Here is a 12602-nt window from a genome sequence, read left to right on the forward strand (position 1 = left end):
AACATTTCTAAAAGTATCACTGTGCACTTAACTGGTTGGACCGGGACTAGAAGTCCCAGAGAACAGCGAATTGCTTCTGGAGATTCTTCTAGGCCAGTGGGACACTTACCTGTGCCATTTTGGCAAGGTCTAGAGAAGGCCTTTGCTCCTGCACTTCGTCAGGACGCCGCCGTTTCACACCGATCTTCTTGTCATTAAGGACGCATGGCTGGGAGCGGCTGCGGGCAAGTCCACTGGAGCGTCTTGCCAGCTCTGGCGTTGAGGCAGGTGTGCTGTTGGCTGAGGGGGGACAGTATTCTGGGAAGGAGAACTGCTCGTGTGAGCAAGAGAGGGACCGCTGCAGGTCCAGCCGGCCCCCTCCCACAGGGTGTGGGTCGGGGCTCCAGGTATCGCCCACCTGTCCACAGGGAGCTGAACCTGGTGCTCCTTGGCAGGGCTGTCCCCCAAAGGGCTGGTGTAGGCTTGACTGGTGGTACGGTGAGGAGAGCCCATTGGCCCGAGCAGGGAGGCTGAAGCTGGAGCTCCGCTGCATGGGGCTGACACCGTTGGAGTAGCGCTGGACGCTGCCCCCACTGTAGCAGCGTCTCTTTTCCACGGGAGTCCAGACTTTGGACCCCAAGGGCCGCCATGACGTCCGGCAGCTGGACATCTCATCAGAGAAGGATAGTGACCGGCACTGGCGTTTGCTGGGGGGAGCTGAGGGGTTCCCGTTGTGGTCACTGATGCTGAGGTCTTTGATTAAGCTGGTCACTGCACAGGCAGTCACCGCCTCCTGGTGCCAGAGGGAGCCATCCTGACACTTTTCAGGCAGACACTCCCAGATGCTGGCGCTTGGCTGGTCAATCTGAAGAGGGCATTTTCTGTCCAGGTCTCGCCATCTGTCATTTTCTGGTGCATAAATACAAAGAGAAAACAGGATCTGAGAGGCCTTCCCAACACCCTATGTTCCTCTACCAACAGCCTGTTTGCTATGTAGTACTTTGGCATCAGAAAGGCTCTCATAAATCAGTGAGTTCAACCTTACTTTACAGACAGAAACTGAGGCCCAGAGGAATGAGGCCCAACATGCTGAATTGGAAGCAGAACATGTCCTTGGGTCCAGACTCATTCCTGGGGTTCCTGATCCAACTTTCCTCCCAACATCCGAGGATAGTGGCTTGTCCTGAGTCCTGCCCTGGTCGGGGGCAGAGTCAGGGGAGGAGTGCAAGTCAGCATATAGTGGAAGACCACAACCAACACTAAATCTTGGCCCCTTCAGATGGTCAAGGTCAAGGTGGGGCTGGGATACCGATAATTTAGCTCATCTGAATTCCATCATCAAAACGTCTGCTCATAAAAGATACAGAATCCTTAACTGACGCCTTCCACCAAAATATCCAACAATATCAGCATTGACACCAGGGGCCAACCACAGAAACTTTCTTCATAGTCATTTCATTTCTTGTTGAAACTGAGATATATGAAGCATTTGAAATGAACAAGAGTAACACTTAGAGCTGGGCGGCGGTGGCACACTCACTCGGGAGGCAGAGGCAGGAGGATCTCTGTGAGTTCAAAGCCAGCCTGGTTTACAGAGCAAATTCTAAGGACAGCCAGGGCTACACAGAGAAACCCTGTCTCAAAACAACCAAAACAAACCAAACAATAAAAAATTAAAAAAAACAAATAAAAAGGCCATTCAACTCTGTTCCAACACATGAATCCATGGGCTGGTCCAACTGTGGGATGCTGCTCAATCTTAACTTGAACTACAATTTCAGTAAAATCATAAGAATAAATTAATGTTTCTCTCCTATAGAATCAGGAGCTATGCTGGGAATTTTAGGAGACGCAAAGATCAATCTGGCAAAGTTCCTGTCCTCAGATTTACAATACAAAAGCAAAGATCAGAAACACGTGCTGTCGGGAGTTACCTGTCTAACTCTGAAAATCTGTGTATGAGCACTACTGGCAAATATGACAGCTTGAGTCAGGCAGTCAGTGGAACGAGAAACACTAGACAGTGCTGGAAATGGCACGCAGTAGGCATCTACATGTCCCCACTGACACCCACAGCCAGGCAAATCACTCACTGAGCGTCCTTTTTTGGAACATGACATCCACACAGCATCCTGTATGAAGGATCACCCTGGCCCAGGGCAGGCAATACAGCTCTATGACACAGTGAAAACTCAGGCCAATCTGACACTGGCCCTGCCTCAAGAGGCTTATGGAAAATGTACTATGTTTCAAAAGACTGCTCTATCCTAGGTAATGCACACTTCAGGTAGCAAGGACTGTGAAATGAGCTCCCTCCCCAGCACCACTCTGTTACCTCTTCCAGGCAGGATGCTACCCTATACTCTAGGGCCTTGAGCCTGTGGCAAACCTCCTGCTTCAGCTTCCCAAGTGATGGAATTAGATAGGAGACACCATGACCACACCTGGCTTACAGGGGTCACTTCTCTCAAAGGTCACTGAGAAACACCTGGACTGAACGTCACCCAAACGTCACCTAATCACCAGGTGAAGGGATAAACAATTCAGCCCAAAAGGGTGTGTCCCAGAGCCAAAGGAAGGCAAACCAAGGCTAGACATAAAGTTCCTTCTTCCCAGAATCTCAGGACTCTGCTAAGCCATGAGACAGGTGGCCTGAGGGGACTGCAGCCTGGGCAAAGGACACAGGACTACCCAGGGCTATAAACACCAAGAGTCTCAGGAGCTAGAGAGACAGAGAAAAGACTACTGGAAGTTTAGCTGGACAGCTGGGAACAGCAGGACTGAACATCCAAAGACCTCAACTCAGAATCTTCCCCACCCTGACGAAGGCAGCTCTGATACCTATTCTTCTCGGTGAATTTGATAAATTACTTTCAAATATAAACGTTATCCCCCCAAAAAGGCTTTTTGCAAGCTGCTTATATTGTTCAAGTATGCTTTCATTACCCGTGGAAAACATTCCCTTCCAGTATTCCACTCCTTTTGAGCGTTCTCCCTTTCCCCAAGTGTGATGTGTGTATTTATATGTGGTGTGCGTATGGGTGTGTGTATGTGGTGTGTGTTTCTGCATACTGTGTGTATGTGTGCGTGGTGTGTATGCATGTATGTTTGGGTGGTGTATATGTGGTGGGTATAAACGTGTCCGTATGGTATGTTTGTATGGTGTTTATTTGTGTGATGTGTTGTGTTTGCATGGGGTGTGTGTTTGTGCACTTTGTGGGTGGTATGTGTGCATGTGTGCATGTGTACATGCATGTGTGTGTGTAAACCAGAGTAGAATAACCTCAGGTATTAGTCCTCCCATCTTGTTTGAGACAGCATCTCTCTTGCTCACTGATGTGTATGTCAGACTAGCTAGTCAGTGACCTTCCAGAGTCTCCTGCGAGGGGCCACTGAGCCTACCGACATGAGCTCCTCAAGGTCTTGGACTTGAACTTAGGTCATCTGCTTGCATAGTGCACGCTTCACCCATTGGCCCATCTCCCCTGCTCAATGTTTACCATTCTTTGAAAACAGTTTTATCTTGACATTAGTTCCATGAACAAAAATAATGAATTCAAAACAGAGGAAATATAAACTAAACTTGGCATGGTAAATATAAGTTGAGACAGGAGGATCACTTTGAATGCAAGGTTAGCCTGAGCTACAGAACGAGAAGAAATACAAACTGACACGGACTGAGTCATGGTTGTCTATTATGGAAAGAGAAAAGCAATCCTAAGAAAATGTGAAAATCAAATAAAAGTGGTTAACAAATTGTTAAGTAAATTAAAATGTCCTACAACAGGTGGCCGGTTAAACAGACTACAAGATAATAACACACAGCATGTAACAGTGCAGTTAATGGCGTGGGGAAAGGCCAGTGATATTGCTAAAGAAGCTTTGTATAAAACCCTATGATTCCTATTTAGTAAAATTCAGAGTGTGCTACACATGCACTAAAAATAAACAGACCAAAATGTTAATGGCTGATCCTCAGGTGGCTGGCTAATTTATGCTTTTTTTAGCTTTGTTTTCCTTGTCTGCACACTTCCTAGGAGAAGCTAGACTAACAAGCATGTGAGAACTGCGGCTGCTATGCCCACAGAGCTGGGCTCTGCCTTAGCTCTGGAAGGGAGCCTCTCTAGAACCAGGGCCCAAACCTCATCTTCCTCTAGGTTCTCTCCTCCGGGTTTTCAGGAAGTTGCTGGAACCAACTTCCCTTTGAGGCCAAGACGCTGAAAACACCACAAGGCTCAGGAGTGTGGTAGAGGCCGAGGAACAAACCAGTGGGCCTATCCACAGAACACCGAAAGACCAAGATGGCACCACAGCTGGTGCTTGGGAGCCCGGGACACAAAACAGAATGTGCCTCGGTCAAACACAGAGAAAGAGAAGCCATCAGTTTAGAAGAGGTTGGTCCCATCTACGGAGGGATTTCACTTGCTTTTCATTCTGCTGGACTACCACCTCTGAGGTACAGCCCAGGGAGGCTCTTTGGGGTTCTTCCCAGAGTGTAGGGCACAGCAGACCTGGCAGAGAGTGGGAGGACAGGAAGGAGGAGAGGGTACAAAATGAGGCGGTGGGTGTTTACTTGCGGTTTCTTGTCACTGTCCTTAACACAAGCAGGTTCCATCTGGCTATGCCAGAAACCTGCGGCCTACCGAGCCATGGACTGGCTACATAGGAAACAGGCAGGCAGCTAGGTAGGGTCGAGCGAAAGCTATTTTGAACAAGGAAAGAAAGCATTGCTAGCGGGTATCAATAGCAGCATGTGGTGTGGCCACTTGTCCTGCCCGCAGCACAGATTCTAGCGGTTCCTAGCTTTATCACTTTGAAAAGTACAATACAAAAAAGTAAAAACAACCAAAGCTATGTTTAGCTCTCATGTTTCCACCCTTCACTCAGGGTCCAGAAAGCAATCTGTTGGGTCAGGTCACCAGACAAAAGAACAGGAATAGAAGCTGATTTTTTATGGCAAACTGCCCTATGTGTGAAGCCCCAACGTTCCAGAGCACAAAGGGCTCTGAAGAGAAGATAGCAGGTGCCCCCACCCTGCCATTCAACATCACTTCTGCATAAACAACTGGAAGGCTTTCCAAAGTGACAAAGGCCAAGGATATGGAGGGGCCACTGAGCAATGGTCACTTGATATGGCTAGAAAGGGCACGGCCCTTGGTTTGACTCTCAGCTCTGCACACTTCTTGATCTCTCTCAGCTGCTCAGAGATGCAGGCCCAGCAAAGCACCCAGAGCAGTCTCTCAGAAGTGGCAGCCGTCAATGTAATTCTGAGAGGACAGCACCAAAAAACATGCTTGTATTTGAGACCCGATCTTCCGCACCTGGTACCAATGTCTGTAGACTCAGGCTGAAAAGGGAACCAATATTTTCTATTCTAGGATTTTCTAGGATATGGGTCCAGAATTGCCTGCTGGACAATGAAGGGAGGAGGTGGAACTGGGAGGTGGGGAGTAGAGATACAGAGCCCTGGTCGCTACGAATTTGATTCGTAAGCTTGAAGCTGGTAGGTTTGATTTGCTGCTGCTTTGGGCAATCAGAGGACGGCAAACCTATAGAAAAGGATCTCTTTGCTTTTCAAGTCCTTGGAAATCCATGTTTCACAGGCCAGGTAGGAACTTTCTGGAGTTCTGCCCCAAACGACACACAGCCAACATTATGCCATCCCTATTGTATCAACTGTTAAAAGGATCTTAAAAAGCTCCTCAGTGTTCCCAGTGCATTCATGTTCACAAGTGTGAAATGTATACGATGGTGAGAAAGTGTCAATGCGTGTGCGTGCTCTGTGTGTGTGTGTGTGTGTGTGCGCGCGCGCGCACGCGCACGCGCGCGTGTGTAACGACAGCACATCACCTTGTCTATGGATGGGAGGATAAGCTACACAGACATAAATAGACCCTGGGCCCAGCTCTCCCACAAGTGAACCACAGGACCAAAGTCCCTTCCAAAGCCAAAGCTCGAGGACTGAGCCTGAAGTTTCTGACCAGTTAGTTACCCTCTGAGATGAGGAAACGGACCCCAAATCCACACTTGCAGAACCCAGTCCTGCTGCCCTGACCAGAAAGCAGAGGCTGCTGGATGCACAGATCTTGAGTTGTAAGACAGAAAAACACTTGAAGGAACACAAATAGCATTTGACCTCAAATGTTCTTGTTTCCATTTCAGGACTTAAACTGGGAAATTCCCAGGGGCCCATATTCTTGAGGGACTATATGACTTCTTATGTTCAAAAGACAGAGGAGGCTTACAGCCTTGGAGATCTCAGTGCTGTGTTTCCGATACTCTCTTAAAATGACATAACCAGATCACAATGTGGTTTCTAGAATAGCTCAAGTAGTTACACACAGACCCAACAGGCCGGATTCTCGCAGCCTTCAAGCCCAGGGAGCGAGCCCCAAGCTTGACCCGGGGCTGACTCACTCCTGGGTTTCATACCTGTCTACTCGTACTGACAGTGAGGTATGCTCAAGCATCCCCGCTTCCCCCAGGCTGTGGTGTGCTAACCTGGCCTCAGGGCTGCAAGGACATCTGTTCTCAGCAGAAGCTCACCAACCTTTGAAAGAACTGGCGTCTTTCTGAAGGCAGCTTTGCTAAACTGATCTTTTGATAAGAACATTGAAGGAGAAGCTAAGCAATAACTTGAGCTTCCCCACAAGGTCTCATCTGGTTAGTTGCTTGGTGTAGGTTGTTTTTAAAGACAGATTCTCACTCTACAGCTCAGGCTGACTTGAAACTCGCTGTGTTACCCAGGCTGGATTTGAATTTGCTGCAATCTTCTTGTCTTAGTTTTTCAGATGATGGGATTACAGCCCTTGTGTATGGCTCTTCTCGTCTGATCTTAATATTTAGAGCCTGTGTCACTAGAATGGAAACTTACTAGTTGCTGAGTCAGGAAGAAAGGCTCCTGGGCCTCTCTGCTTTAGCCTCTGGCCCCACCATGCTTTAGGGACAATGATAGAAGACACCAAGTTCTTTCACAAGGACCTCACACAAACAAAGTGTTAGGATGGCTGAAGGTGACATCTGGGGAAACAGGGGCTCTGAAAGAAGGGACAAAGATCAGGGTGCAGAAAGGCTACCAGGGCCTTTGCTTCACCAGTAGGGCAGGGACTGCAAACGGCAGCTGTCATGGCTTGTGGCAAGCCCGTAGTCGTGGAAGAAAAAAAAATATGGGCCAGTGGGCCTACTAAGATAGAAAACCACACCAGGCTGAACGTCGAAGGCACAGATCTCTGTTTCCTCATCTACACAAGGTGGTGTGGAGTCATGACAACCCTCTCAACTCTGACAGGAGCCTCCACTTCACCACCAAGCTCCCAGGAGCACGTGCGAATGTGGGGGAAGCAAGTATTCTCCACGCAGCAAAATCCAAAGGGACGGAGAGGCCAAGTTGGTCCCCTCATTTTTTTTCATTCCTTCCTGTTTGGGGTATATTACAGCGCATGTGAGATGGACGGTTCCCGAAGCCGTGCACACAAGGCCAGGTGCCTCTGTGTTAGAGGAGGGAACTGGCAGGGAGGGCAGCTCTTCAGGAAACTGTCAACAGATGCATTACCTACCAAAATGAGGTTCTTGCTGAAACTGACAAAGAACACCAACATGCTCCCTAAGCAACGGCAATCCCTGCACTGGTGAAACTGGGCTTCAGAACAGTGCCATGTGTCCGCTAGGCACACCCAGTTGGCAAACAGCAGAGCCCAGACCTAACACGCTCTACGGTCCCACAGCCAAACGCCTGCGACCAGGATACGCTGTTCCTGACTTGCCCACTGCCCTTCTTTCTCCACTGAGAGGCCAGCACCCAGAGATAATGCAGGAGCCGTTCTCTGGCCATTCCCTGGCCTTGGCACCACTATGGCCCCTCCCTCACCTTCGTGAGAAGGCAGGAGGCCTTTTTTTCAGTCGTCACCGCAAACAGCTATCGTGTGCCCATTCCATCCCATCTACTTCCACTCTGGACTTTATCCCACATACACTGTCTGGAAGCAATAAAAGGTACATGGAAGAACTGAAAGCATTCTGTATGGATTTAAAAATCACATACATATGTAACCACAACAAAGATAGATTTAAAATGTAAAGAGTTATTTTTTTTTTTAAGCAGACACATGTACTTGTATGCGGATGTACTTTTTTCCACTGGAAACAAATTGTTTGCTAGTCTGTATTAGCTCGTGAGCAGTTTCTTCTAGGAGGCCCTGGCTCAAGGATCACATTCAAAACGGCACAAAAACCTGGGCTGAATGGCTCTGGTACTGTGATTGGTGTTTTCCAGTTTGTTTTGGTCATTCGACTGCAATGGAAATTGTCTGGCCCCGAATGCCAGCAACTCCACGCAGGTACAATCACAGGCCACTTGCAGTGATCAGCTGGGGCTGAGTTATGGGACCTAAGCCTGATGAATCTCAACGTGAAATCTCTTTAGCCCTCTGCAGCTCAACACGGCCAACTGGTTTCCCGAGGAACTCCGTTCAGAGAGTGCCCCCGGGAACAACTCTTTTATGTTCAGAGTAGACGTTAACAGCCGAGTAATTAAACATTGAAAGTAAAGGCTTATAATTAAAATGCTGACAAACCTGAACCAGAGCGGCACAAGTCGGGCCGCTATAATGTTTTTACAATTCCTTTTTATACATAATGTATGATCCTTCTGCTCAAGTTTCCTCTATGTTCCTTGCCTGTGAAATAATTTACATTAATAAATAATTTATTACCATAACTCCTGAAGTAATTATGGGTTTTCATCCCTTTTTTTTTTTTAAGCATATGAATTGTTTTGTTCTCTGTCCACTGACTTGTATTTACAAGATTTTTCCTAGTGGCCTTCTGGGAATAATTGATGTTGCCTTCGCTGTCTCACATTTTATGTGATTTCTAATCTCCCGGCTGTGGTGAGAAAGATGGAATGTGTGGTATCTACTCTCCTGATGAAAGAAGGCTCATTTAGCGGCTGGGATTAGGCAAAGGTAATGAATGGGGCCTGTACTCAACCATTTGCCCTGTTTCATAGAAAGAGAGGGAAGGGAAGAAAAGGGAGGGGAAGGGAGGGGAAGGAAAGGAAAGGAAAAGAAAGGAAAGGAAAGGAAAGGAAAGGAAAGGAAAGGAAAGGAAAGGAAAGGAAAGGAAAGGAAAGGAAAGGAAAGGAAAGGAGTTGGCACCCCAAGCAAGTACGAAGCAGCATCTCGAAAGGGTCCCAGGCTCAGGCTAAGCTTTCCCATGCAGACCCCGCTTCACTGAACACAGGACACCTCTGCCACACTTCCTGAATCCACCAGAAGTTAGGTGTTAGGAACGGCGCTGCTCCCAGCCCAGATGGCAGACTGGGAGCTGCCACTCAACTCATGTCATGAGGAGATGCCTCTCCCTGAGAGAGCTGCCTGCATGGGAAACTCTGCCTCAGAGCAGAGGTGGGTGGGGAAGATCTGAGGTGAGAAAAGAACGTGGTGTCTGCTTGAAGGAGCTGGCCTGGCACCCTAAGAAGGAGCCTTCAGCGAGCACAAAGCAAGTGGGCAGGGCTGGGTTCTACTTTGTCTTGTGTCTCCAGTCCACATCTAACCCAGATTTGGTCTCTCCCTCACTTTAGAAAAGTGTAAAAATACTTTGCATCAAGTTCCCAAATTGAGGTGGGGCACGAGGGTAGTGAGGGGTCAGGCATCCAATCCACAATCACAAGAATGAGGTACTTTAAAAAATAAAACAGCCCATGCATTGTTAAGAGCACTTGATTCTAGATGCTGAACCGTAGAGGGCATGAAGGCAGCTCAGCCACCAAAAGGGTAGCACTCTGTGAAGAAGCAGTAGCCCAGTGCTGTTCTCCGAGCCCTGGTGATCTTGCTGGCTTTACTTCAGAGCACCCAGGAAGCTCCCCCCACACACCCACACACACTGGTTCCCAGCTAGGACCCTGGAGTGGGGTTAGGAGGGAAAGCCCTGAGGCACAGACCTTTGTCTTCAGGAGCCTGGGCTGGAGTGGTGATTATGATAATTGACATTTTATCTTTGCTCAGCTTTGTCCAGCCCCAGAAGGGCCAAAAACCCTCTTGAAAAGTCTGGCCAGTCCCTCAGGGTTTTCTCTTCCCTGCTATTGAAAAGCCGGCACACCCAAGATGAAATCTCCCTGCCTGGGGTACACTCCCTGTGTGCTACAGGGACCGAACAAGGCAAGGCCACCAACTTCTCCATTCAAGGAGTCAATGGGCTAGTTGCTCCAACTCAAAGGGAAATAGGGAGGCCTCTGACTGCTGAGACCCCTGGCTCGGCAGCTGTTGGAATGGGACCATGCAGGCACCTCCTACCCACAGTAGCTGTGCTTTGTAGGAAGAAGAGATCAAGAAGTGGGAAAATGGATTCTACCGCTCAGTGTCTCTACTGGCCTCTCCAATCTTGTCACAGGGGATTTACCGTCTGTGGTTCTTGCTCTTCCATTAGACACAAAGTTCCTTGTGGGTTAAGATAGGGTCCCTATCATTTGGCCCAGCATTAAGTTCCTAGAACGTGCTGAATTCTCAATGAAAATCATGAGAACAAGACCCTGAAACCACTTGGGATGAATGAAAGCCCTGGTAACACATGTTGTTGCATGGGGCACAGTTCTGCTGAGTCTAGGAAGGTTGCTCAGCAGGCAGATGAAGGGCATAGAGCTGGTGAAGCAGAGTGCACAGGATGCTGCTGTTCCAGCATCTAAGAAGCCACTCCCTGCACCTCCTCTGGCTGAGTGGCAGGACTTCAGCACTGTCCTGTAGAAGTGAGAGCCAGTGGGGAGCCAGTGAGCCTGGGATAGGGCTCCCAGTCTGGCACTTCCCAAGCCATGTGCTACCCTGGACAGAGAGCAGGCAGGCTGTGTGCCTGCCTCACAGGTCCGGGTAGCCAGACAGTCCTGGACAACCTCCCCAGGCCTTACTCTGGCCCCATGGGCAACTCTGTCACTTAGAGACACCCCCAAAGGAAGCCACTGTGGTCTCTCTTTTGAGGAACAGTAGCTTGGGTTGAGGTCTCAGTCCTCTTTGCAACTATTTCTGTGGTGCGCTCTCCTGTGCCATACTTTGCCACGAGCGTTCACACGGCTCTCACACAAGCCCACAACTGCTAGGCTACGCTGCAGATGAGGAAACTGAGGCTGAGAAGTTGAAAAGTTCAGCTCTAACAAGGCCAGTCACAGACCAGACCCATCAGAGTCTAGTCACTATACAGACCCACAGTGGAAGGCCAGGGAAGCCTAACAGAACAGCCTTGCAATGGAGGCCCGCCTTCCCTGGGACCCAGGTTCCTGGGTTGACTCTGTGGGAGCTTGGTCTGGGCTGAAGGTTGGCCACGCATGACACCCCCCACCCCCATGGCAAAGCAAGGCAGCTCAGCAGTGAACCTGTTTCAGGATGCAGGAAGTACCACAGGCTTCTGCGCCTTGGACTGGTATTAGTAGATGAAGGACATTAACCACCAAAGAAGTACACGGTCATGTGAGGACAGGCCATAGAAATGTGCCAGCCAGGTGACTTCTGCTTCCATGTCCTCTAGGTAGCGCTATCAAAACAGACATCCAGCTTTTCCTGCACTATAGCATGTGCTGAAGAGAAAATAATTGTCCTTCTCTGCCACCTAGTCTAATTCTAAGTCCTAAGAGATCTTTCAGAGAGTCACTGGGCCTCGGTTTCCCCTAGTATAAACAAGCACCTTCCTGGCTCTGAATTTCCAATGTGTGTAGCAGTGTTCAACATGACAGACCCAGGTCCCTGTGCACTCAGTCTCACCTATGGGAAGTGCTTTGAAATTAGAAAACTAAACCACTGGGCACAGAGAAAGGAGGGTGATCACAACCTCATATTTACATACCCTGCAAGGTACTGAGTCTGAAATCCCACTATGGCTATTCCATCAGTGAGGCCTGGTCTCCAATTTAAGAGAATCCATCTGCAGAGCGCCAAAAAATGCATATAACCAATATGACCATCATTTCTTCTCTTTACGAGAAACAGCATCATGTGTGCATAGAAACACAAGACCAAGCAGCTCATTGGACAGGATATTTGCCATATAAACAAGAGCCTTAAAAAGGTTCCTGACCTCTGTTCTCTCTAGTTCCCTTCTGGGACTATCCTAAGAAATACAACAAAAAAACAAAAACTTAGATTGAGAGAACCCTGGGCATTAGAACTGAAAATTCAAACAGCCCTTTTACCCCATGACTATAAGAATCACAAATCCCAGGGCGTTTTAATATATCCACACAGTGCAACACTATACAGATTAGGATGCAGGGCCTGAGTCATTTGCATGCTGTAGGAATTACTGAGTGCAAAAACAAACACAGTTTATATAATTATACGTTTGTGATGGACTTGGCTATGTGAAATATGAAAAACATATGCATGCATACACACACACACACACACAATATCACTGAGAACCAAAATTTGGTGGCTTTTTACTTCCTATCCTATGGTACATTTTCTGAATAGAAAGAAAAATATCATCATGAATGACTTAATAATCAGCCAGAACTCAATGCTGGCAGTGGAAATGGTGCCAATAAACCACACACCAGTGCCCCTCACTCCCACACCCAGGACCCTGTTCATCCACGCCAGCCCCGCTGGGGACTGAAACAATTAGAACGCAGGAGAGAGTCT

At 48.4% G+C, this 12602-nt stretch overlaps 1 protein-coding gene across 2 annotated transcripts in view; it reads right to left on the reverse strand.

The window, feature by feature from the left end:
• Fam53b (family with sequence similarity 53 member B) overlaps positions 1-12602 on the reverse strand; it is a 91069-nt gene that overhangs the window by 44017 nt on the left and 34450 nt on the right. For both annotated transcript variants that reach the window (XM_075972547.1, XM_075972546.1), the window contains one exon: positions 110-888. In XM_075972547.1, coding sequence (XP_075828662.1) covers positions 110-888 — 779 coding nt within the window. The remainder of the gene's footprint in view (positions 1-109; positions 889-12602) is intronic.

This window comes from Microtus pennsylvanicus, chromosome 5 (assembly GCF_037038515.1).
Source record: "Microtus pennsylvanicus isolate mMicPen1 chromosome 5, mMicPen1.hap1, whole genome shotgun sequence".
Classification (NCBI taxonomy): Eukaryota; Metazoa; Chordata; class Mammalia; order Rodentia; family Cricetidae; genus Microtus; species Microtus pennsylvanicus.